The sequence below is a fragment of the Coenobita brevimanus genome, chromosome 24 (genome assembly GCF_032717465.1).
Source record: "Coenobita brevimanus isolate Jiangsu-jjx chromosome 24, ASM3271746v2, whole genome shotgun sequence".
In the NCBI taxonomy this organism is placed as follows: Eukaryota; Metazoa; Arthropoda; class Malacostraca; order Decapoda; family Coenobitidae; genus Coenobita; species Coenobita brevimanus.
The window spans coordinates 7,564,658-7,588,455 of record NC_136977.1 but is presented as its reverse complement, the minus strand read 5'-3'; the positions used below and the strand labels follow the sequence as shown (position 1 = coordinate 7,588,455).

The 23,798-nt window shown below is 44.8% G+C and overlaps 1 protein-coding gene across 1 annotated transcript in view; it reads left to right on the top strand.

Moving 5' to 3' along the window:
• Positions 1-11,758: 11,758 nt before the first annotated feature.
• LOC145393486 (uncharacterized) overlaps positions 11,759-23,798 on the top strand; it is a 281,432-nt gene continuing 269,392 nt past the window's right edge. The window contains exon 1 of the mRNA XM_080267606.1: positions 11,759-13,979. Coding sequence (XP_080123732.1) covers positions 11,945-13,979 — 2,035 coding nt within the window. The 5' untranslated portion in view covers positions 11,759-11,944. The remainder of the gene's footprint in view (positions 13,980-23,798) is intronic.

The window sequence follows — 23,798 nt, the reverse complement described above, 5'->3', positions numbered from 1 at the left end:
TCCCTCACCTTGCCATTTGCCACTGTGTCTGTAAATATTATAAAGTCACAGGAGAGCACACGCCAAAGGTCACCTCACTCCCGTACTACTGAGCATAACCACAGAGCGTAGGCTGGACAAGCCTCCCTACCCGAGTTACCCAATGTCAATTCCGACACCTCGCGGCGCACTAATGGATGCGAGCAGTATATTTATTAATTACAGAGTATTCTCAAGGGTGTAAAAGAGAGCTCAGTACAAACCTCAGGACTGGTGGTCGTCAGCTTGATACACTTGCGTATATTCAGCAAAAGTTGAGATCCCATCCATCGGCGCACCATGTAGAGAAGGTTCAGCAACTGAAAATAAGTTTGAAAAGAACGTTGAAAGCATAATTCATAAATATCTCTGAGCAGATGGCCAACTATCACAGCGAAAAGATATAATTTCAAATTCAAAATTAAAACATAAGCTGGAAGAAACTTTAGGTCTGACATCATTATCTACGATAATATGTACACTCATGTAAATGGCATTCTTATTTTTATTCAGACGCGTTAGACTGTCCGATAACATCTGGTAAAATAGTAGAAGTCTTCTCTCATAGCAAGCTACTAACGTACAGTATTTGAACAATACACACACACACACACACACACACACACACATATATATATATATATATATATATATATATATATATATATATATATATATATATATATATATATATATATATATATATCCCATTGGATCCCAGGGGTGCAGGGCGAGGCATTGCACTGGGAGGGTACTAAGCGTATCTCCCTCCGCCTATCGGCTCATAGTCACGAAGTTCATAGGTCCCTACCCCGGAGTTCCCTACTTTATAAAGACTTGAAAAATCCCAGTTCTGTCCAATACTCTGGACACTGGGCTCCAATGGGTTAAATATATAGATAAATAGATAGACAGATAGATAAAGATAGATACAGATATACAGTAGATATATATATATATATATATATATATATATATATATATATATATATATATATATATATATATATATATATATATATATATATATAGGTATACGCACGAGTAGATGTTGCACTATACTACGATTATTACGTGAATACATACACGAGTAGATACTACACTATACTACGATTATCACGGGAAAAAGGAACAAAATTTTATGCTCATTCCTATTATTTATGGTGAAGTCGGAGTCTGGGTCTATCAGCTAGTGCACAATATCTGCCATGAATTACACTCGCTTTCTTTATGTCCCTCTCCCTTATTATCATAGTAACCGTTTCTGAACACTGAATCCCCTAAATAATCTACGTAGCTTCGTTTGTTATGAAAAACAGGCTATTCGATAATTATGCCAACCCATCTAATTTACAGCTATGATTAAATTAATTAAATTTTTATTTCGTAATACTTTTCATATATTTACCTGCTATTATAGCCATCATTAGTTTTAGGTACTTCTATAATTACCACATCAATTATTTTCAACTTCTCGTTCTCCTTGTTACATATATCTTTTATTAGTGACATCGTTAGTTTTAAGCACCATCATAATCTTCCCCGTAAAACTCTGGCAATGTTGCTAATGGTAAACGTAATTAGTGTAAAGGAGAGCCGGGCAGGTATAATCTAGGTGGGTCAGACAACTAGGTCAGACACGGGGGGTGAGGGCTCGCACAGGTGGGTCACATGTCGGGGTGAGGGAAGAGGTCAGGCGGGAAAATCAGACACGTGGAGTAAACAGGATATCAGATGGGTGGATCAGACAGGAAATTAGACTGGTGGAGCAGGGAGGATATCAGACTGGAAATCAGAGAGATGAGTCTGACAGGAAAAGACTCGAGTGGGTTACACGTGGTAAACAGACTAGTCGGTCGGAAAGGGAAGTAAGGTATGGACATAGACAGGAGAATCAAACATGGAAAATGACATGTAGGTCAAACAGGGAAATCAGACATAATAATAAAAATGTGGATCGGACAGGGAAATCAGACACGAAAAAAAAGACAGGTGAGTCAAAATGGAAACAGAAACGTAGGTCTGACAGAAAAATCAAACATGAAAATAGATACTGTAGGTGCGTCAAGGTGAGCCGGTACGACAAACAGGGAAATGGGTCAGACAGGGAAATCTGACATGTGAATCAGGCATTACAATCTGACAGGTTGATAAGTCATACGGGTTAGTCAGATACAGAAAAAAAGGAAAAGGCCAGTATAGGTAGGTAAGTTAAATTGGGATTATCAGGTACGTGGACATGAAAAATCTGACAGGTGGATGAGATAGGAAAATCAGTAGACAAGACAGGGACATCTGACAGGAAAATAATACATGTGGACCAGATACTGTATATGGACGAACCAGACAAGGCAGTCAGGAGAGAAAATAGGTGAATTACACAAGAAAATCAGACATATGGATAAGAAACGTGATTCAAATAAGTAAATCAGAGTGGGAAATCAATTATGTGGGACAAAGATGGATCTCTATAGGACAACAGAATTTCGTTGTGGTTAAACAGACAGCCAGGTCAAAGAGGCGAGACAGGTGGGAAAGATAGGTAAAGAGACAGGGAGTGACAAGTGAAAAATAGACAGACTGGGAGAAACAGTGGGAAACAGAGAGGTACGGTGAGACAGACGCGAAACAGACAGGTAGAGGACAGGTGCGAAACAGACAGGTAGGGAGACAGGTGCGAAACAGACAGGTAAGGAGAGACAGGCGAAACAGAAAAGTAAGAAAAGACAAATTAGAGAAAGACAGGTAAGGAGAGACAAATGCGCAACAGAGAAGTAGGAAATCAGGTGTGAAACATACAGGTAAGGAGAGACATGTGGTTCAGACAGGTGGAGGTATTAATGGCTCTGTTTATTGCTGTCTGTCACTCACTACACGCTCCCCTTCATCCCCTTACTCTAAAACTTTTACCATTTCCCTTTTTTCTTCCTCTTCCTTCTGTGTTCTTCTTCCACCATTTCTGCCTCCTCCTTGCCTTACTCTTTCCTCTCCTTTCCCCTTGCCTCCTTCCTGAATTCTTTTCTTTTCTTTTCTTCCTGCTCCTTTTGTTTTCATTTTCTTTCTTATCTCCTCTTCCCCTTCCACGCCCCATCTCTTCTGTTTTCACCTTTCTGTATGTTCTCCCCACTCTGTTTTTCCTTATTTCTTTCTGTTTTTCCTTACTCTCTTCCCTCTTCACAATTCCGTACCCTTTTCTCCTCCTCCTCCTCCTCCTTTATTTTTCCTGGACTTATTCTCCCTTTTCTGCCCTTCCCTTTCATTAGTTCCTTTATATGTGTACATACTTTTTTCATCTACTCCGGTGCTCTCTCTCTCTCTCTCTCTCTCTCTCTCTCTCTCTTATTACTTTCTTTTCATCTTTTCTCCCTTTTTTCTTGAGCTCATTACACCAGTTGTGTCTTTCCTCTCCTACAGTCTCCCCTTCATATTTCTTCCCTCCGTTTTCTACTTTCATTCATCAGCTGAAACCTCTCTCTCTCTCTCTCTCATCCTAAATATCACATCAGCTCATATCAATTTTCCCTCCATGCACTTCCACTTATACTCCCACTTTTCTCTCATCTCCACTTCTAATTCTTCACTTCCCCCCTCTTACCTCTAAGCTTCTTCCTCTCCTAATCTTTCCTCACTCTTAATATACTTCCTCCTTTAGTTAAATCTTCTTTTCTCGCTCCTCCCTCTGTCTCCTTCCCTCATTCCACCTCCCGTTCTGATCACTCTCTCTTTTCCTATCCAATTTCCATCTAATGTTCCCGAATAGTCCCTTCTCTCTCCAGCCCTAACGCCTTCCCCTACTTCGCTTCCTTTTCTCTCCTCACCTTTCTATTCCTCCTCTTTTCCTCTTATCCTTACTTTCCTTCTCCATCCCCATACTCTTTCTCCTCACTTCCTCATTTCTCTCTTCCCGCCTCCTCCCTTTCCATCTCCCCAAGCATTCATTTCCCTTCGTTCTACCCTTTATTTCCCTCCCCTCACCCCCTTTCACTTCCCTTCCTCCGTCCACACACTTCCTCTTCCCCACCCTTCTCCACTTCCTCTTCCTCTCTCTACCCATCCTCTTCACTTCCTAGCCCTTTCCCCCGCCTTCCTTTCTTCATTCCCCAACATTCCTCCACGCTTCTCCTCCACCTTACTTCTCTCTCTCTCTCTCTCTCTCTCTCTCTTGCCCCAACTCACATGGTTCTTGGCCTCTCGAAATGCGTGGAATTTGAACCCATCTCTTCTTTTCTTAATACGCGCTCAAATCCCGAGAAAGAGAGAGAGAGAGAGAGAGAGAGAGAGAGAGAGAGAGAGAGAGAGAGAGAGAGAGAGAGAGAGAGAGAGAGAGAGAGAGAGAGAGAGGCAACAAAAAAAAAATGGCCACATTTCCCGGATACTGAACTCAACATGTTTATTTGTGTGTGTGTGTGTGTGTGTGTGTGTGTGTGTGTGTGTGTGTGTGTGTGTGTGTGTGTGTGTTTTGTGCCACTGAATATCCTTTGTTCGTCTTTTGTTTTTTCTTGTTTTCATGACATAATCCCTTTCTTTCAGCCGTTCTTACAGTACAAAACCTTCATTGTAGCTGCCTTGTCTTTTTCTTCTGTTCGCCTCTGTTTCCGTGTACGAGTTTGCATTAAAAACGTACACGCAATACAAACTCACGTAAAAATACCTAACACACACATAGGGCACATATTTCTCTCTCTCTCTCTCTCTCTCTCTCTCTCTCTCTCACCACCACCACCGGGCAGCGTAAAGATAGCGGGACTGGTGAGGTCAGGAGGTGTGGTGGAGACTCACTCGTTTTCAAGTTCATGATCTTGGCAGCCATCCTCAGGTGTCTCCCTCCCTACCTCTCTCCTCCATTCTCTCCTCTCTCACCCCTCCCTCCCTCCCTACTCTCATTTCTTCTCTTACCTGTCTCTCCTTCCCTACTACTCCTTTCCCTTCTCTCCTCTCTTACCTCTCCCTCCCTTCCAACTCCCCCCCCCCACTCCCATTTCTTCTCTTACCTGTCTTTCCCCTCTTCCATCTTTCCTCTCTTAGCTCTCATTTCTCATTACCTGTCTCTCCTCATTTCCCTCTCTACTTTCATTTCTTCCCTTACCTGTCTCTCCCCTCTCCTATCTTTCCTCTGCCCCATTTCTCCTTCTCTCTCTCTCTCTCTCTCTCTCTCTCTCTCTCTCTCTCTCTCTCTCTTCCACCTCCTCCTTTATCCACACATTCCTTCTCGTCCTCTAATTCTCTTTATCACCTCATATTTTCTTATCATTTACCCTGTTGCCCTTCTTCTCTCTTCATCTCCTTTTCTCTCTTCTCTCTTTCCTTCTTCTTTCACTTAGCTTCATTCAGCTCCCAACCATACACTTTTTCTTTCACCTTCACTCTTCGCTATGAAATGTTTCTCTCTTCATTTTTTTGTTTTCTTCTTATGCTCATCATCCCCTTCACTGCTTGTCTCTCCCCCTACTTTTCCTTTCCTCTCCTCTCTTTCCTTCTTGTTTTATCTTTTCCTTAGTCTCCTTCCCCAGCCCTTTGCTCTCACTGGCTCTTCTCTTGTATGTCTCTACCTATATATTCTTTCCTCTCTTACTTCTCACTGTCCCTACATCCTCTTTTCCCATTTAATATCTCTACTGAATTTCTTTTTTCATACAGCACCATTATGGAACACTGAAATGACAGGAGAATACTACAGTACAAAAGAAACATAATTTATATGCCAGGAGAAAACGTGAAAAAAATAAAAAGAGAAACAGTGACATGAGGGAAAGACGGGACTGACAAAGACGTCTACAGGGAGAAACCCAACATCAGTTTTATCGGTCAGGAAAACAGCTTAACCTGAATTTTGCAATCAATTCCATCTAAAAACTGACACACACATATTTTCTCTCTCTCTCTCTCTCTCTCTCAAAATAAACCACCGCCGAGTGTCAAAAACTCTACGGTCGCGCCCTGCCACATTTGACAGCACACCCACGTTAAAAATACTTCTCTATCGACTTAAGAAGGCTGCGTCTCGTTCATCTTAGCGGCGGCTGTGAAATGGTAGTTGAGAGTGGGCAGGTGTAATGGCAGGTGATATATAGTCCCTCCCTGCACTACCTGTACTATTGGGGAAGATGCAGTGGTGCTGTGTGTGTTCGTGGGGTGGGGTGGGGTAGGAGGAGGCACGTTAAGATTATGCTGTATAGTAAACAGGATGTGTATTAGATGTGGTTTATTTTTTTTAGGAATGTTGTTATTCGTGTCAGTTATGATGGGGATTTTGTATTGCTGTTATTGTTGTAGGTTATTACTGGCTGCTACTACTACTACTATACTACTACTACTACTACTATACTACTACTACTATACTACTACTACTACTTGTTGGTGTTTTTGTTATAATTAATTCTGGTTATTACTCCCTCCAAGAGGAGGATCCGATCTTGTAAAGAATGTAATAAGGACTGATTCAGATTATATTATTACTATCATTATTATTATTATTATTATTATTAGTAGTAGTAGTAGTAGTAGTAGTAGTAGTATCATTATTATTACTATCAATACTATTATCTTTATCGGTGTTGCTAGTATTTGTTTGTGTTTAATACTGCCCATTATCTTTTAAACTGTAAGTGTATGCTGCTGACAGATGTATGTCAGCTAAGCCAGAGTATTATTCTTTTAGGGTCACGCAGAACAGTCGTACACACTGATTACATTTTATTAGGCAACTTGGCAGGACTGGGGGGCGTGGAGGACATTATCTATGCTGCTGATATTATTATGATGATGATGATGATGATGATGATGATGATGATGAGGAGGAGGAGTAGTAGTAGTGGTAGTAGTAGTAGTAGTAGTAGTAGTAGTAGTAGTAGTAGTAGTAGCAGTAGCAGTAGTTGTAGCAGTAGTGGTCTCATTGTTATTGTTATTACTGATAGTGTTACTGTTACCATTACCATCATCATTAATATTTGATGTTATTATAATTATTGCTGCTGGTGTTTGTATATGCCTAATATACTAATATTTCTCTCTCTCTCTCTCTCTCTCTCTCTCTCTCTCTCTCTCTCTCTCTCTCTCTCTCTCTCTCTCTCTCTCTCTCTCTCCTGTAAGGGCATCCTAATATCATAATGTCAACGCACCAAGAGTGTAATTCCGTAAAGGTCAGGCCAAACTGCCGTAAACCTTGAACACGTTTTATTATGCAACTTGGCAGTGTTGGGAGGCAGTGAGGGTCGGAATTACTGCTTAGTTACACGAGGAGAATCTAAGGCATCTTGGAGGGGAAAGGAGGGGAGGAGGGAGAAGCTGAGAGAGGCTAGGAGGCGAAGGAGGAGGAAGGGAAATGAGGGAGGGGATGAGAAAAGGCTGAGAGAAGGGGAAGGGGAAGGGAAAAGGGAAGAAAAAGGAGGGGAATTGAGAAGACGGAGGCTGGGAAAGGAAAAAGAAAGGAGGAGAAAGGCTGGGAAGAGAAAGAGGGGAAGGCGAAATGAAAGGGGAGGGGGCGGAGGGAATAGGCTAAGAGTTGAAGAGACAAGGAGGCGAAGAGGGAAGAGGATGGATAAGAAGCTGAAGAGAAAGGAGAGGTGGAGGAATACAGAGGAGAGGAAATGGGAGATGTGTGGGAATGTAGAGAGGAGTGGAGGTGGGGGAGGATGAGAGAGAGGGTAGGTGGAGGGGAGAGAATGGAAGAAAGCGGGAAATTAAATAATGAAAATGAGGAAGTGTTGAGTTATAAGAGGCGCGAAGTAGAGAGACGAGTGGTGTAAAGTGGTAAAGAGAAGGAAGTTAGAAGGGGAAATGGGAAATGTTTAGGGAAAGATAACAGAAGTAAGATAAAACTGAACACTAATGGAGAAGAGAGGTAAATGTGGGGAAAATGTAATGGTTAAAACGCGGCAAAAGCAGAAGCAGAAGTAGGGAAGGTAAATGAGTGACGGAGGGAGAGGGGAAAGTGAGGCAGGAAAAAAAAAAGAGTTGTGAAATTGCGGAATACGACAATGGGAGGAAAGGAATAAGATAATGGAAAAGAGATCAAGAGGCAATGAGATAAGGATAGCTATGATTGGCTGATAAAGTAAGTTAGAGGATCTGAATGAAGGATTGCACAACTACAGACAACGAGAGAGAGAGAGAGAGAGTGTGTGTGTGTGTGTGTGTGTGTGTGTGTGTGTGTGTGTGTGTGTGTGTGTGTGAAGGACTTTAAGAAGGAGTCAGGGATGGGATAAGTAGACTTGTTGTACAGAAAGAAGGGAAATGAGGGGGAGATAAAGTGGAGAGAAGAGAGAGAGCTGGGGAGTGGAGAGGGAAGGCAAGCGGCTAGATCTAAAGACAAGGTGGAATGATGAATGGGGCGAAGAAAGGTAGGTGGGGAGAAAGAAATAGTAGCTACTGGGGTGAGTCATAGGGAATGGGAAGTGGACAAATTTAACGAAAGAAAGATGGAATGCGGGGAATGATAAAAACAAGTACATATATGCCGAGGTGTGTAGAAGTTAGGGGAAATTGTGGATTTGAGAGAGAGAGAGAGAGAGTTTAGTCCCCCTTCCTCCTCATTCCTTCATCCTATATCCCCCTCCTACACTACCATCTCCACCGTCTTCTCTCTCTCTCTCAACTACCACTTCATCACGACTGACAACCACTTTACAGTTACTATCTTCTTCACCAATACTGCCACTAACACAGCATCCATTAACACATCCGTCCAATCCACCAAGCCTGTCACCACCATTACAGTATACTCCATTACAAACACCACATTTCTATTACAATATGACAGGTTACAGAATCACATGCTTAACTGAACTCTAACACCACTCATTACTTTATTACAACGGTGATTACTAGTGTCCAATACCTCGCCTACCGATAAAGGGGTGCCTATGATTTACTTCATATACATATCCACGTATCACCATAATCAGTATCGTTATCAACCATATGGAACCGCATCCCTCACCACCATTCATACAGTCCCTGCCTCACTCCTTTATTTTAATCATCTTTGAGAAACATTACTAAGCGATGTAAAACTGTCTAAAATTAACAAGAATAATAGTTCAAAGGACGTCATTCCACTGAAGATGCAAATGAAGATTTCGTCTATCCATTTTAATAACAGAGATCTTTCGAAGCTAAAAATATATGAGTAAATAAATAATACTAATGAGTTGCAATTATAATGTCAAATAATATCACTGTACTGAGGGCTAAAAATAAATTAATACGTTTAGCACACGGTAAATATCACCGTTTCCATCTGCCACCTCATACAGTACAGGTAATAATAATGACCAAAATTAACAGCTGCGACAATTACCAATTTAGCGAACTGTGGTAATCTTAGGGCATTAAATATTTACCACTGTCCTGCACTGTTCTTGGGGTATTACAATTTAGAAATGTCTTAAGAGACCAAAACTGCCAACGGAATGTCTTCAGTGTTTTCAGAATGCCTTGAGAGAGAGAGAGAGAGAGAGAGAGACTAAAATAGCTACTGTTTTTACCAATACTCAGACACCCAAATATGACTCACGCAGACTCTGGGTATTTTCTGGCCATTAAACATCGTATTTTCCGTCTCTGGTGTTTGTCGTCTTAACCCTTGGATCAGGTAACTTCATTCACCGGTTTAATCTTGCTACTTCCAGACGATTTTGTTCAGCTTTGTAGGGGCTTTTGTTGGTGCTGCGGTTAACGAGAGGTAACGCTAATCCCTCTTGTGAGAAAAGTAACCCCTAAGTTGAATAAAAGCGTCTCGCACTAAGAAGACAATGAAAATGGCATCGTACTGAATGTGTTAATAATAGAGCAATGCCAATTTACTACTACTTCTCGATTTTATTGTCCTACCCTCTACCTCCCACATAAATATTCTGATTTCTTGCAGTCCACTTTCTATTTGCTTTTACCTCTTTCATCCTCCCTCTCGTCCTGCTTCTCTATCCTTGTCTTGGACTCACAGACTATTTATTTCAATGCCTACTGTATATCTATATCTATCTATCTATCTATCTATCTATCTATATATATATACTTCAAAAGGCAAAATAGCTCTGTTGCTGTTTGCTTTTCTTTGTCCTCCCTTATTTTCTAACCTCATTCCCATTCTTCCTCATTATTTCCATGTCTTTCAATTTCCTCCCATTCCATTTTTCCTTCTCTTCTCCCCTCATATTTTCTCCCTTTACTCAACATTTCCCATTACTCACTTCCATTTCCTAACCTACTCAATTTTTCTCCATTCAGGTCCTCAGCTCCATTCTTCCTCAACCCATCACTATTTCCCCTCAGTGCTAACCTTACTCCATCTAGTTTCCCCTCACCCCTCCTCCCAAAACTCTACATTCCCCTTCCTCTCCTCCCAGTTTCTCCCAGTTCAATTCCTTAGTCCCATTCTTCCCCACCTCATCTTCATTTCTCCTCACAGCTAACCCCATCTAGCCTCCCCTCACCCCTTCTCCCATTACTCCCCCATCCCCAGTTTCTTTTTCCTCTCCACCGAACGGGCAGTTAAAACCAGGCGTTAGGGGATGGGATGAGGAAAACTGTTGACAATCTGGAGAAGGGAGGGAGGATGAGAGGGAAGAAGGGAGGGAGGAAGGAAGGAAGGGAGGAAGGAAGAGAGGGAGGGAGAATGGGAAGGAAGAAGAAGACAGAAGGATGGGGAAGAAGAGAGAAATGAAAGAAAAGCTAAAGGGAGTTAAGGAAAGCCAAGGCGAAAGGAATGAAAAAGTACTGATAAAGGAAGGAAGGAAAGAAGCAAGGGAGGAAGGGGAAGGGAGGAAAGATAAAAGAGGAATTGAAAGGGACGAAGAAACTGAAGGAAGAAAGGAGGAAACTGGAAAAAGAGAACTTGAAAAGGAGCGAGAGAGGGAAGCAAATGAGAGGAGACAGGTGAAAGGCATGCTTGAAGAAAAAGAAAAAAGAAAAAGAAGGAGATACAAGGTGATGCAAGGAATGAGACAAGAACGAAACGGAGAAAAAAAGGGGGGGAGAAATAACACAGATAATCATATGAAAGGACAAAAATTGAGCAGTGAAGGAAACTTGACGAAGGAAAGCAAGGTGACGTGTATAAACGGGAAGAAGATGAGAGAGAGAGAGAGAGAGAGAGAAAGGCGAGGATGGAAGGAAAATAACGCGTCTCTCTCAACATGCCTCAGGGGAGTTAGGCAGAGAGGAAAGAATGTCCAGCCTGATCCGCTTTTCCTCTTTTTCCTTCCTTTTTTTTCTCTCACATTCTTTGTAACTCATTATTTTTGCATTTTACCGTCTTATATAGCTGCTATGGTTTCCTGCGTACAACAAAAGGGTCAATATGAACCGTGCGAGGTGGTATCGGGTTTATGTGGAATAAAGAGAGAGAGAGAGAGAGAGAATGTTGTGTCTGTTACTGGAGTAGACATTTTTTTGTAGCACAGGCTGAAGCTGTACTTTGCGTGTGTTGTGTTATTTGAACGGTACCGCACCGTACCGCACCGCGCGGGCAGATGCGGTGCAAAGCGGGCAGGGTGGCAGGTGCGGTGCAGTGCGGTAGGCTGTGGTGGTGTGGTGTGCGATTGTCTCCGGGCGTGGCGGCGGCAGGTAGGTGCTGTGCGGCGGGTGGTGTGTGCCGCTATCGTGGTGGTGGCGCCGCTAAATATACCCCGGCGCTGGTGCCAAGTGTGGCCGGGCAGGGAGCCGCGCCCCCTACCCTACCCTATCCCTGGTGTCAGGCGCCACTCAGTTCTCACTGGCCGCTCGTGCAGCACCCACAACAGCCACAGCAGCACTTCTTGTCTAGTCAGGTCAGATCAGGTCGTGGTCAGCTCAGAGTCCTGCCCTGGTGCATAGGTGAGGCAAGTAAAGGAGGGTGGTGATCCTGGTGTGGTGGAGGGTGGTGGGGTGGTAGCGGAAGAACAAGGGGCGTGGCAGCGGGCGGCGTGCGGGCGTGCACGTGGCCGAGATGGCGGGTGTGGGCGTGGTAGGGTCGACCCAGAGCTCCAGCTTTCACCAGCAGGAAGTGAGGATGGAGCGATCAGAACGCATGGAGCTGAAGACACCCGAGGGGGACCTAGGGGACGTAGAGGCAGACTTTCAGTCACTGGTAAATGAGATGGCAAAGGAAGGCAGCGTCTCGTTCTCCTCCTCTTCCTCCAGTATGAAACAGCAGTCCTTCTCCTCCTCTACCATCACGAAGCAGGCCTTCTCCAGCAGCAGCAGCAGCATGAGCTCCAGCAGCAGCAGCAAAATGCTCAGTGGCAGTGTCAACGGTACCATGGAGGCCGTCAAGGCGAGCCAAGTGCCTTCTGGGCCTCCGAAGGAGCCGCCACCACCGCCACCGAGCGCGGCACCGAAAGATGATGGGGTGGTGAAGGCGGTGCTGGCGCAGGTGGTGCCGGAGGACCCCACGCAACGCGGCGGCGGTGAGTCTGAGGTTGTAGTGGAGCAGCCCATGAGGGTTCGGGACCGCATCCGCAAAATAGAAAGGCAGCTGTCCACGGAGGAGGTGCCTGCGGGACCCCCGGAGGTGCTGATGCCCCGTACTCGCTCCGGTTCCGTCAAGAACTTGGCTGAACAATTTATGCAGCCCGACAGCCAGCCGCCGCCCCAGCCCTCTGTCAACGCCGCCGCCTTCAAGCAGGTGCGGAAGGCAGGCAGTGAGAGCGACCTGGCGGCGAGCAATGAGTACCGCAGCGTGAAGGAAATGGTGAGCAGCTTCTCCCAGCAAGAAAGCAGTAGCGTGCAGCGAGTGGAAGGCGAATTTCGCAGTGTAAAGGAAACCGCTTCTATCTTTCAAGAGCCAATCCAGCCCATGGCGGCGCCTATCAGGCCGCCCCCAGCCTTCCTTACTGACGGTGAGACTGAGGCTGCAGAACCCGTGGCCGTACTGCCGCCCGCTACCATGGCCCGCCCCACCCCGCCTGCCCCGCCGCCAGACACTGTGGTGCCGCCACCAGAGGTCGTGCCCCTCCCGGACCAACCACCACCCACCTCCCCCACCTTAATGCCAGAACCTGCACCCATTTATGATTTTGCACCAGTGCCTGAGCCCGCCCAAGAGCCCACCCCCACGCCCACGCCCCCCAAGCCTCAGCCAATCACCCCTGCCTCTGAGCCCGCCCCGGCAGTGCCACCAAGGGATGCCAAACCAGGCGCGCCGCCCCCAGTGCCGTGGAGAAAGAACCGCGAAGACAAACCCGAGCCTCCTCCCGCACCCGAGGTGAAGCCCACCACCCCAGAAGCCCCGCAGGATCCTACCCCTCCCCCGCCCCCGGAGTTCCAGGAGCCCCAGCAGGACACAGCCACTCCAGAGCCTCCTGTGGCACGGCCCCCTCCACCCTCAGAGACGGTACAGACCACCGCCGTCTCAAGCTCAGCCGTAGCCTCGACCTCCATCTCAGCCTCGACCTCGACCTCCACGGCTGCCAGCGAAACCGAGAAGGTGTTTGAGGAGGCTCTGGCCGAGATCAACAAGTACTCTGAGACGCTCTCCCAGACCTCCACCAGTCGCTCTACGTCGGCGGAGACCGTTGTCCAGCAACCCATTCAATATTCCGCTCAGGTCAAGTGCGAAGTCAGGTCACGGGTCAACACGCCAGAGGTCCCTGAGCAGCCTCCACAGCAACAACTTCAGCAGCAAGAGGTCAGCAGCACAAGCAGCAGTCAAACCACGGTCACCAGAAAAACCAAAACCGAAATGAAAACCACGTCATCCTCCTTCGCCTCCTCGGTGGCTAGTGCTTCCTCCTCCTCGTCCTACAGGGCCGCCAAATCCGCCGCCGCTGCCACCATCAAGACGGCCGCCAAGCCTCCCAAATTCGAGCAGCCAAGCGGAACAGAACCCGCACCGCCAAAGTTCAGTCTCCTGCGGTCGGCGAGCACGGGCAGCATGAGCAACGAGGAGAGCAAGGAGGGCAAGATGATGCACGCCGGCAGTGATAAGGACATACCCAAGTTCAATGTCAAGAAGGTCAAGGGCTCAGTCGTACCTAATGCTCGTAAGTCCAGTATTTTACGTATTTATTTGCATCTAAGTCTATTAGTGTAGCCTTTTTACGTATTTATTGTTCGCAAGTCCTTTATTTTCGTCTTTTACGTATCTAGTGCTCGTACGCCCTTAAGTTTACGTATTAAATTCTCGTACTTCCATTATTGTACATCCCTAATGTTCCAAAATCCATTAATCACGCCTTGTAGTCTCTGATGTTCGTAGGTCAACTCTTCTCACATTTTAGGTAGCCTGCATAATATTCGTAATTCCACTGTTCTTGTCTTTTACATTTCCAATAGTTTATAAGTCCATTATTGTCCTCTTTGACGAACCTCAGTCTCCCAAGTCCACTACCTATTCAATTACGATCTTTTATTCGATATGCTAATGCTACCTACTGACGATTTTATTCAGTGTGAAGGTCAAGGGCTGAGTCTACTTAATGCTCGCGAGTCCTTTCTGCTCACCTATTATCGCCCACTTTTACGATCAGCGGTGCTGTTTCCTCGCCAGTTTAAGTATGTTTAGCATTGGGTATATTGGTACTTCCTAACCTTTGTTTACTGTAAGCTGAGCACTGCACATGTGGGAGGGAGGCTTTGGGGTGGTGGAAGGGAGTAATAACGAGACTGTTGAAAGACTACGAGGCACTTTGGATTAATTCTGAGCTTGGATGTCACGCATTTGGTACAGCACTATAGGTCCTAAACACATTCACTGAGGGAAAGGCTTTTGTATTTATTCTTGCTAGTCAGACTGTTTTCTTTAGGTTTGGAAGCACGTCTCGTAGTGAAGGGATTAGCGGAAAATGCATCTGAACAATGACTCCTTGAAAAAAAAAAAAAAAAAAAATCGTCTTGCGATGGACAAACAAAATGAAAAAAAAATCATCAAAGTGAATGAATAAATATTTACTTGTCGCTTATTCATCACGAGAGGTTAAGAATATAAAAAAATTACCTCCTATAGCCTGATGGATGAACTGATAAAATGACCATGAAAAAAAATGTCTTTGATATCTGTCTAAATGTGTGCCAATACTGAGGGGGGCGAGGCTGTGTTGTTTAGAGATTGTCAGATGAGGATGAAGTCATGATTTTTAGTGACTGGTCATCGATGTTGTGAGGTCATGATTATGTAAACCATGATGACCCAAGCATTTCGCAGCACCTCTTCCTCAGCGATTTAGTCTGCTATTAGGCCTATACCTCAGCCTCTTCAGCTCGTGGAGGCAATCTGTCTTATTTTAACCAATGACAGACGATTTAATTCGGCTAAGAAGAGATCAGAAATAATATTATCAACCCCCTTGAGCTTGAGGACGCACTTTGCTTTTTTCCGAGATGCTTTTACTCAGCTGAAGTGTGACACACCAAGGTGATGGGGTTAATATCCTCCTATATGTGGCTGATGCCAACTATATTCATAATAAAGAGACAGAAATGGCATATAGGAGAACACTAAAATGTAACAGCAAACGATGTAAGGTAGAGGGAACAACACTCACTCAAGGAAGAAAAAGGAATGTGTGGTGGGAGGGAGAGGGAGAGAGGGTTAGTTGAGGGAAAAACCGAAGCTGATGTCGGTAGAGAATGAAAAAGGAGTGGATACAGAAAAACATGGGCGTAGGGAAAGGAAGAGACGTGTGAAGATAAGGAAATAGGAGTGAATACGGCAGAAGATAGAAAAGGTAGGACGAAAGTCAAAAGAATGTGTCGCATTGATCATTCTAGAGATAAACAGTAAAATCTTCTCATCCACCTATGGAGAAAGAAAGAAATGGGTGTGGCGAGAGGAGGAGAAAGAGGCAAAGGAAGATGTGGGAGATGGGAGAAGAGAAAAGACATAGGATGAAAATTAGTGTTTTAATGATTCTAGTGATCAATGCTTAAGTCTTAGGTTCCATCTGTGGATTAAGAAATGGGTGTGGGGACAGGAAGGGCCGTATGAAGGAGACAGATAAAAAAGATGGTTTAAATTAAAGCCTATCGACTACATGAAGATCATTCAGGCATTCAGTTTTTGCAAAGTACCATCTTCCCCCAAACTGCGACACACAACCGTCAAAATTACAGTTCCCTATTGTAGTTATAGGTACGAGAGGCTGGGATAAAGAAGCGAAAAAGATAGAAGAGATGGGAGAACTTGGGAGATATAAGATAAAAGCTAGTGTTATAATGATGATTCCAGAGATAAATGTTAGTCTCTTGTGCTCTGCTCCCGAGATCGACAAAGAAATGGTTGTTGTCAGAGAAAGAGACGTATGAGACGGGGAAAGAGAGGAAAGATGGAAAATGTAGAAAGTTAAAGATAGCGTTGTAATAATGATTCTGGAGACAAGTGTTAATCTCTTGAACGCCGGGTATGGGCTGAAGAATGTAAGTGTTGCTCAAGACCCGGGTGTCATCCAAGATTTCGTAAGCCCACGATAACATCTGGATGATAATATAGGTACTGCACCACCGCTCGTAAAAGGGGGTGGGGGTACCACATTTAAGCTACAATGACGAACTGTTCGCGCCCTCGGTTATAGTTTGTTATACTGTGTGATGGTACTGGAGTCTTGGCGTGAATGGTGTTGAGAACATACCAATGAACTGGCAATGTAAAAATTTTCATATATGCGATGTTTTTGGTTTATGAACTCAAACTTTGGTGTCTTTTAAGAGCCCAACTGATGTGTTTCGACGTGTAAGAGTCTTTTTTTTTTTAATCTAATTCGTATATAAACCTCGTCGTCATGTCCCACAACCCATTCTGCCTCGCTACGCATCTAGAGCCCGACACCTAACCCAAAAGTTTATCCAGGATGGTCACGATAAAAGTGCTTCTTAGTTCTGTCTTCAATTAACTTCGCTCTTCTCCAGTAACCTTAGCCGTCCTTCCCAGTCTACTAACCCTGTCATCACTCATTTCCACTCACTTCCACCAAACCAAGTCACCTCCTTCCAACCCAAGCCGCCCTCCCTCATGTACCGTACCAATACTTTACCATCATTCATCTCCACTCATATCCATCAACACTAACCGCCTTCCTGTACTCACCCCCTCCCACCACTCATCTCCATTCCCTTCCATCAAATTAAACCGACTTCTTTCTAACTTTTGCCAGCTTCCCTCAAGATACACACACTCCATTACCACTCATCTCCACTCTCGTCCACCTTTCATCTCCATTCCCTTCCACCAAACCATGCGGACTTCTTTCTAACTTTACTCACACTCCATTACCACTCATCTCCACTCTCTTCCACCAAACCAAGCCAACCTCTTTCCAACACCTGCCAACCTTTCTTCACCCGTACTCATCGCCTCCATCCTTCCAACACCTGCCAACCCTTCTTCTCTCGTACTCATCCCCTCCATCCTTCCAACATCTGCCAACCCTTCCTCTCCCGTACTCATCGCCTCCATCATTCCAACATCTGCCAACCTTTCTTCTCCCCTACTCATCCCGCCCATCCTTCCATCTCGTTCCCATGCTGATGTACCCAAAATGCATCACCACGACACAGACTCAGGCGAGATGAAAACGCCTCCGCTGTACCCCGGGAGTATATTAAGGGCGTCAGGCGGGGGGGGAACCGGGACCCGAGAGGCTGGTGGGGTTGGCAACGGGGACGCTAATGAATCAAGGAGTTTTGCCGCGAAGTTCACTCACACCACTAGCATCAGAAAAATTGGTGTGTGTGTGTGTGTGTGTGTGTGTGTGTGTGTGTGTGTGTGTGTGTGTGTGTGTGTGTGTGTGTGTGTGTGTGTTTCGGTATGCCATAGGTTTGTCAAGCGAGTGTCAGTATGTGTATCATGAATGTCGCAGAGTGTGTGTACGTGCATGTGTGCGCGTGAGTGTCTAATACGTCTCAAGTTTTACATTCTTCATATGCTCATCTCTGTTTAGAAATAACCCTTTGTGTTTACATGGGAGTGTGTGTGTGTGTGTGTGTGTGTGTGTGTGTGTGTGTGTGTGTGTGTGTGTGTGTGTGTGTGTGTGTGTGTGTGCAATAAATCAATGTGTAGTTTTACGAGGGTGATATGAGTTTGACGTTGGGCCAGACAAGGAACAAAAACCTCAGAGGCAAGAATGGCATGGAGGAAAAATGAGAACAGATGAAAAAGGAGGATGGAGATGAAGAAAAAAAAGAGGAAGAAAGGATGGAGGAAATAGAAAATGAGAAGAAAGAACTGACGTAAAAGACAGTGAAGCAACGAAAGGAATTAGAAAAAAGATGGAATGAGAAGTGGCAGATTGAAAAAAGAAACAGAGTAACGCAAAATGAAGGCCAATAAAAGAATAGAATGGGAAAAATAAAAATAAATACAAAATAGAACTATAAGAAAAAGGGGCAATAATAAGCAAGTTTGTCGGTGGAGAGAATAAAAGCAGTACAGTAAAAATAAAAACAACATAAGAAATAAACAAGGAACAAAAAAACTTATGAATTTATGATGAAAGTGATGACTGTGAAAGATATGAGTTCCATACTGAAGAGATGAATAGACAGATGGATAGATAGACAGAGAGACAGACAGAAAAACAGACAGGTAAAGAGCATGTGTGTGTGTGTGTGTGTGTGTGTGTGTGTGTGTGTGTGTGTGTGTGTGTGTGTGTGTGTGTGTGTGTGTGTGTGTGTGTGTGTGTGTGTGTGTGTCACATGAAGGCCATAAACCCGCCGCTTTAATTCCCTTCATAATGTTGTTAAACCCGAGGCGGAGCGAAGTTTGGGGCTACAGAGTTTATGTATCAGTCTGTGTCCCTGCCAGACGGAGGGGGAGAGAAGGGAGGTAGGGAGGGAGAAATGGAGGAAAGATAGGGGAAGAGGGGAGAGCGGAAAAATGGAGGCGCAAACAAAGAAGGGAACATAAAGGGAGGAGGAAGGACAGTGGGTAGGATAAAAGAGGAAGGGAGAAGATAGTAAGTGGAAGTGAACTTTGAGGAATGATAGTGGAGATGAGGGAAGGATGGAATGGCGAGAGGAAGGACAGAGAGGGTGGGCGGGGAAATGAGAAAGAGGGAAAGGTGAGTGACAGACAAAAAGAGAAGGTGAAGATGTCTGAGGAAGAGGAAAGGGGGAGGAATAACAGTGAAAATGAGAGATGAGAAAAGATATGGGGAAAAAAGGAGATTAGAAGTGAGGAAATGACAGAGACGACAAAAGAGGAGAAATGGAGGAAAGGAAGTAGAAGAGAATGAGGAGGGGTTAGAGAATGAGTGTATATAGGGTAGGTTATGGGAAAAGAAGGGAGGAGAAGTTTGACAGAGTGAGAGTAAACAGAGGAAGGACAGAGAAAAAGAAATGGGAAAGACTAAATAAAGGGAAAGCAGAACGGTAGACACAACGAGAGAATACGACAAGAGGGGAAAGTGGAAAGAGAAATGTATGGTAACAGAAGCGAAATATAATAATAGTATAAAGCGAAAAAGGGGAAGGGAGATTAAGAGAGGGAGAGAGGAAGCGAGAAAGAGTGGACGAGAGAATAATGAGAGAGGTGTTGAGAGAAAGTGAGTGAAATTTGTGAGACGAGAAAATTGAAATATGTTGCGTGAGAGAGAGAGAGAGAGAGAGAGAGAGAGAATGTGTGTGTGTGTGTGTGTGTGTGTGTGTGTGTGTGTGTGTGTGTGTGTGTGTAAAGGGGAGAGTGTCCGAGGGGTGATGTCAGACTCCCTCTCACTCACTGCCCACTCACTCAGCAAATATAGCACCCCATTCACTCCCTCTCCGACCGCTGCTATCACTACTACTGTTACTGCTACCGTAGTCGGTCTGCTTTCACCTAACGGAACTGGTCCACTCCCATGAAATTCTATGTGCCTTAGTTGTGAGGTAGGAATGAGTCTCCTTGGTTACTAAATAAATCGACTCTCCATTATGACAACATCTGGCCATCAATTAAAGTGAATAAGGTTAGGTATCTTTGTCAGGTTAAAACGAATGCATTACACTACGACTGCAGCTACCACTGCTGATACTACTGCTGCTACAGCTACTACTACGACTACTGCTACTACTACTATCTACATTTCTCTGTCTATCCCTTTATCTCTTTCGTTGGGTCTTTTCATTCCATCTCCTCTTTCTCTTATCGTTATTTTTATCTCTTCTACCCTTATCCTCTCCGGTTGCTACTACTACTACAATACTACTACTACTACTACTACTACCACCACTACAACATCTGCCAAATCAATCTCTTCTACCCTTCCCTCTATTTCGTTTCTTCTTCCTGTTCCTTCTCTTCCTCTCCCCATTTCCCTTTCATCTTTCCTTCTGTATCTCCCGTTGCTCTCTTTCGTCCCTCCCATTCTATCTGCCTTTCCGTTTACCTTACAGTTTTCCCCAACCCCTCCGTCCCCATTCCCTCTTTTCCTGTGACACCTTTCTCTCCCCACTTTTCCTCTTCCCTCCGTCTCTCTACCCATTTCTTCTTGATCTCCATACCCCCAACTTTTCTCCTTTCCCCCTTCCCATTTCTGTTTCTCTTCCCATTCCCTCTCTTCCTTCCTCCCTCATCTTTCCTCTTCCCATTTCCTAACATCTTTCTCTCCTTACCTCTCCTTCTTCAGCTCTCCTCTTTCCTCTTCCCACTTAATCTCTTCCACTTACTTTTATCCTTCTCTCACAACTCCTCCTCCTCCCCTCCCCCATTCATCTCCCGCTCTCATCCCTTCATTTTTCCTTTCCCTCTCTTCTTTACATTTTTCTCTCCACTCCCCTCTCTCCAATGTAGGGGAGAGGGAGGGAAGGTGGAGGTGTGCTGCCGAGGTGAGTCAGGCCAAAGGAAAAACTCTAATGAGGGGGATGTCGGTCGGGGAGAGGGGAGGGAGAGAGAGAGAGGGGGGAGAGGGGAGGGAGAGAGAGAGAGGGGGGAGAAAGGGGAGAGGGAGAGTGAGGATGGAGAGAAGGGGGTAACAGGGCTGGGGGAGGAGGAAGAGGAAGACTGAGATAGGTAAAGTGTGAGAGGGGAGAAAGTGAGAGGTGGGGAGAGGCTTTGAATAGACGGAGGAGGAGAGGGGGCAGAAGTAAAAAGGGAAAGGAATGGGAGACAGAAGACCTACAGACGTTTTGGAAGAGGGAAAGAAAGGGAAAGGGGGAAAGAGGCAAGAGAGAGAGAGAGAGAGAGAGAGAGAGAGAGAGAGAAACCTAGTGTGTTCAGTGTGGCTGCTATCTCTTTTGGCCAGGGCTACTGTGTATATTTCAAGAGCACTCACACGCACACAGGTACACATACATGCACACAAATCTACTCACACTGAGAGCTACACATACGCATAAAACACACAGGTACTTATGCACACACACACACACACACACACACACACACACACACACACACACACACACACACACACACCAACGTATCCAAACTCTAAGCATGTGTACGTAACTAAGATTAGTGACACACAGAGAAGCTGACTCAATTATATACTGGTACACACACATACAAATGCACAAATATACTGTACACAAAACTACTCACAGGTATTTATGTACATCTTGTCATACTTCCAAATAAACATACAGAATATACCCAAGTTTTCCCGCACATGCATTCATACACATAATACTATAAAAACCTTTAATAATATACACACACAAATATACTCATAACTTAAACATACACACACACCTATAAACACTCCAGCTTCCTTTGATTCAAACGAGAGAGAGAGAGAGAGAGAGAGAGAGAGAGAGAGAGAGAGAGAGAGAGAGGCCTTAAATTTCACTGACCAATCTCTTAACTATTTTCTTTCTCTCTACTCTCCATTTTCTTATCTCCCTTCTATCTCTTCCTCTCCTCTTAACCTCTTACATTTTCCTAACCCCTTCTCCTCTTTACTTTGTCCCAGCTCCCTATCCCTCTATTCTTCACTTTTTTTTTCTAATTCTTCTTTTTCATAACCATTACAATACTTGGATTTTTACAAGTATCGCCCACTGCATACATCGCAACCCGACTCGTACTTCACCAGCTTGGGAAAGTTTTAATTCTGTCTGCCGCTCTTCTTCTGAGGAGTAGATTCGGTCCTTGCAGTGAACCTTATATGGATTGTTAATATTAGGCCTGCAGTTTCTTATAATTCTCTTTTTAATTTAGTTACTCTTGTCTACTTCATTCTTACAGTTTCCCCTGCCTTTCCTATTTCTTTCATTCTGTTCCATCTTCCCATTTTCTTTATCCGTCCTTTCCAACTCTGCTCTGTGTCGTTCCTCTCTTCATTCCTCCTCATTTCTCTATTCTTTTCCTGTATTTTCTTTCTCCTCCTGCCCCATCTCCTCCTCGATCACTGGAATCTCTTTCTCCGTTCCTCTCCCCTTTTGTTTTTTTCCTGTCATTCTTCCATCGTCTCTTCCCTCCCTTCATGTCTTATTTTTCCTGTTTTCCTTCAGTATTCTAAACCCATCTCTTCTCTCTCTCTCTCTCTATCTATCTTTCTCTCTCTCTCTCTCTCTTGTCTAACTTCTTTTCATTCAATTCCTCTTGCTTCTCCCTCTTCCTCAACATGTTTTTTTCTTTTTCTTTCTCTACTCCTCTCCTTTCCCCACCTTTCTTCTCCCCTCTTCTTACCTTCCCTCTCCCTCCATCCTCTTCTCCTCCACCTCTCCCCTTTCTTTATCGTCCCTCAATCTCATCTTCTCCATTACCTCCTGACACCGTACATACATCCTCAATATCTCTTTTTCCCGTCTTTTCCCCTCTTCCCTCACTCACTCCTCTAAGTACACCTATTCGTCTCCCTTTTCCGCTTTTTTCTTCCTGTACCCCCTTTTCTTACCTGTCCTTTTCACTCGTTAAACTTTCATTTTCTTCTGTCTTCACCTTCGTCCCACACCTTCTTCCTCCATCCCTCAGCTCCTCCATTCTAATCTCTCCTTCTCCTTCTCCTGTATCTTACTCCTTTTTCGCTTTCCTTCTCCTCTTTCATAATCCTTTGCCCTTCCCCATTTATCACCTCCATCTCTTCCTCATTTCTAATCCTCTTCCCTCCTTCTCCTATTTTCCTCCTCCTTTGCTCTTCTTTCTAATCCTTCCCCCCTTCCTCTAATCCCTCACGCTTTCTCCTTTCCCTACTTTCTTATCCTTCTCCGTTCTTCTCCCAATTTCCTCCCCTTTTGCTCTCCTTCCTAATCCTTCCCCCTTCCTCCAGTTCCTCACATCCATCTCTTTCTCATTTCTGATCTTCCTCCTCCTTCGCTCTCCTTCCTAATCCTTCGCTTTCCTCCAACCCTTTACCCCTCTCCAACCCTCCTTCTTCCTCCTCCCACTTTCGTCTTCCTTCACTCCCCTTCCTAATCCTTCCCTCATTCTTCCAATCCCTCACCTCCTTCTCCTTCCACTCCTTTCTAACCCTTCCTCCTCCTCCCCCTCCAGTCATTTTCCTCCTTCGCCGTTCTTCCTAACCCTTTCCCCTTTCTTCAATCCATCATCTCCCTCTCCTTCGCCTCCTTTGTAACTCTCCTTGCTTCTCCCATTTTCCTCCACCTTAACCCCAGCTATCACCCCCAGCAGAGAGGCGTAGGAGTGCCAGCTGGGTAGAGAGAGAGTCGAGAGCTAAAGAGTATCTGGCTTTTTGTTGACGTTTCTCTTGGCAGGTCGGATTCGCGGTCCGGATTTATCAACAGCGTTCGTGTAGGCGTTCAATCCAGGCTGAGTCGGCTTGGGCAGCTTTGAAAAGATTAGTCCGCTCCGTCACCGATTATTTTTGATATTCCCTGATGGTTTATGTAATTTTTAGACTTGTTTCTCATGTGCTGTCAATTTCTCGATATCTGGTTTCTAATAATGACAGAACTGAATGACACTCTGCATCGCCATTGATTTTTTTTTT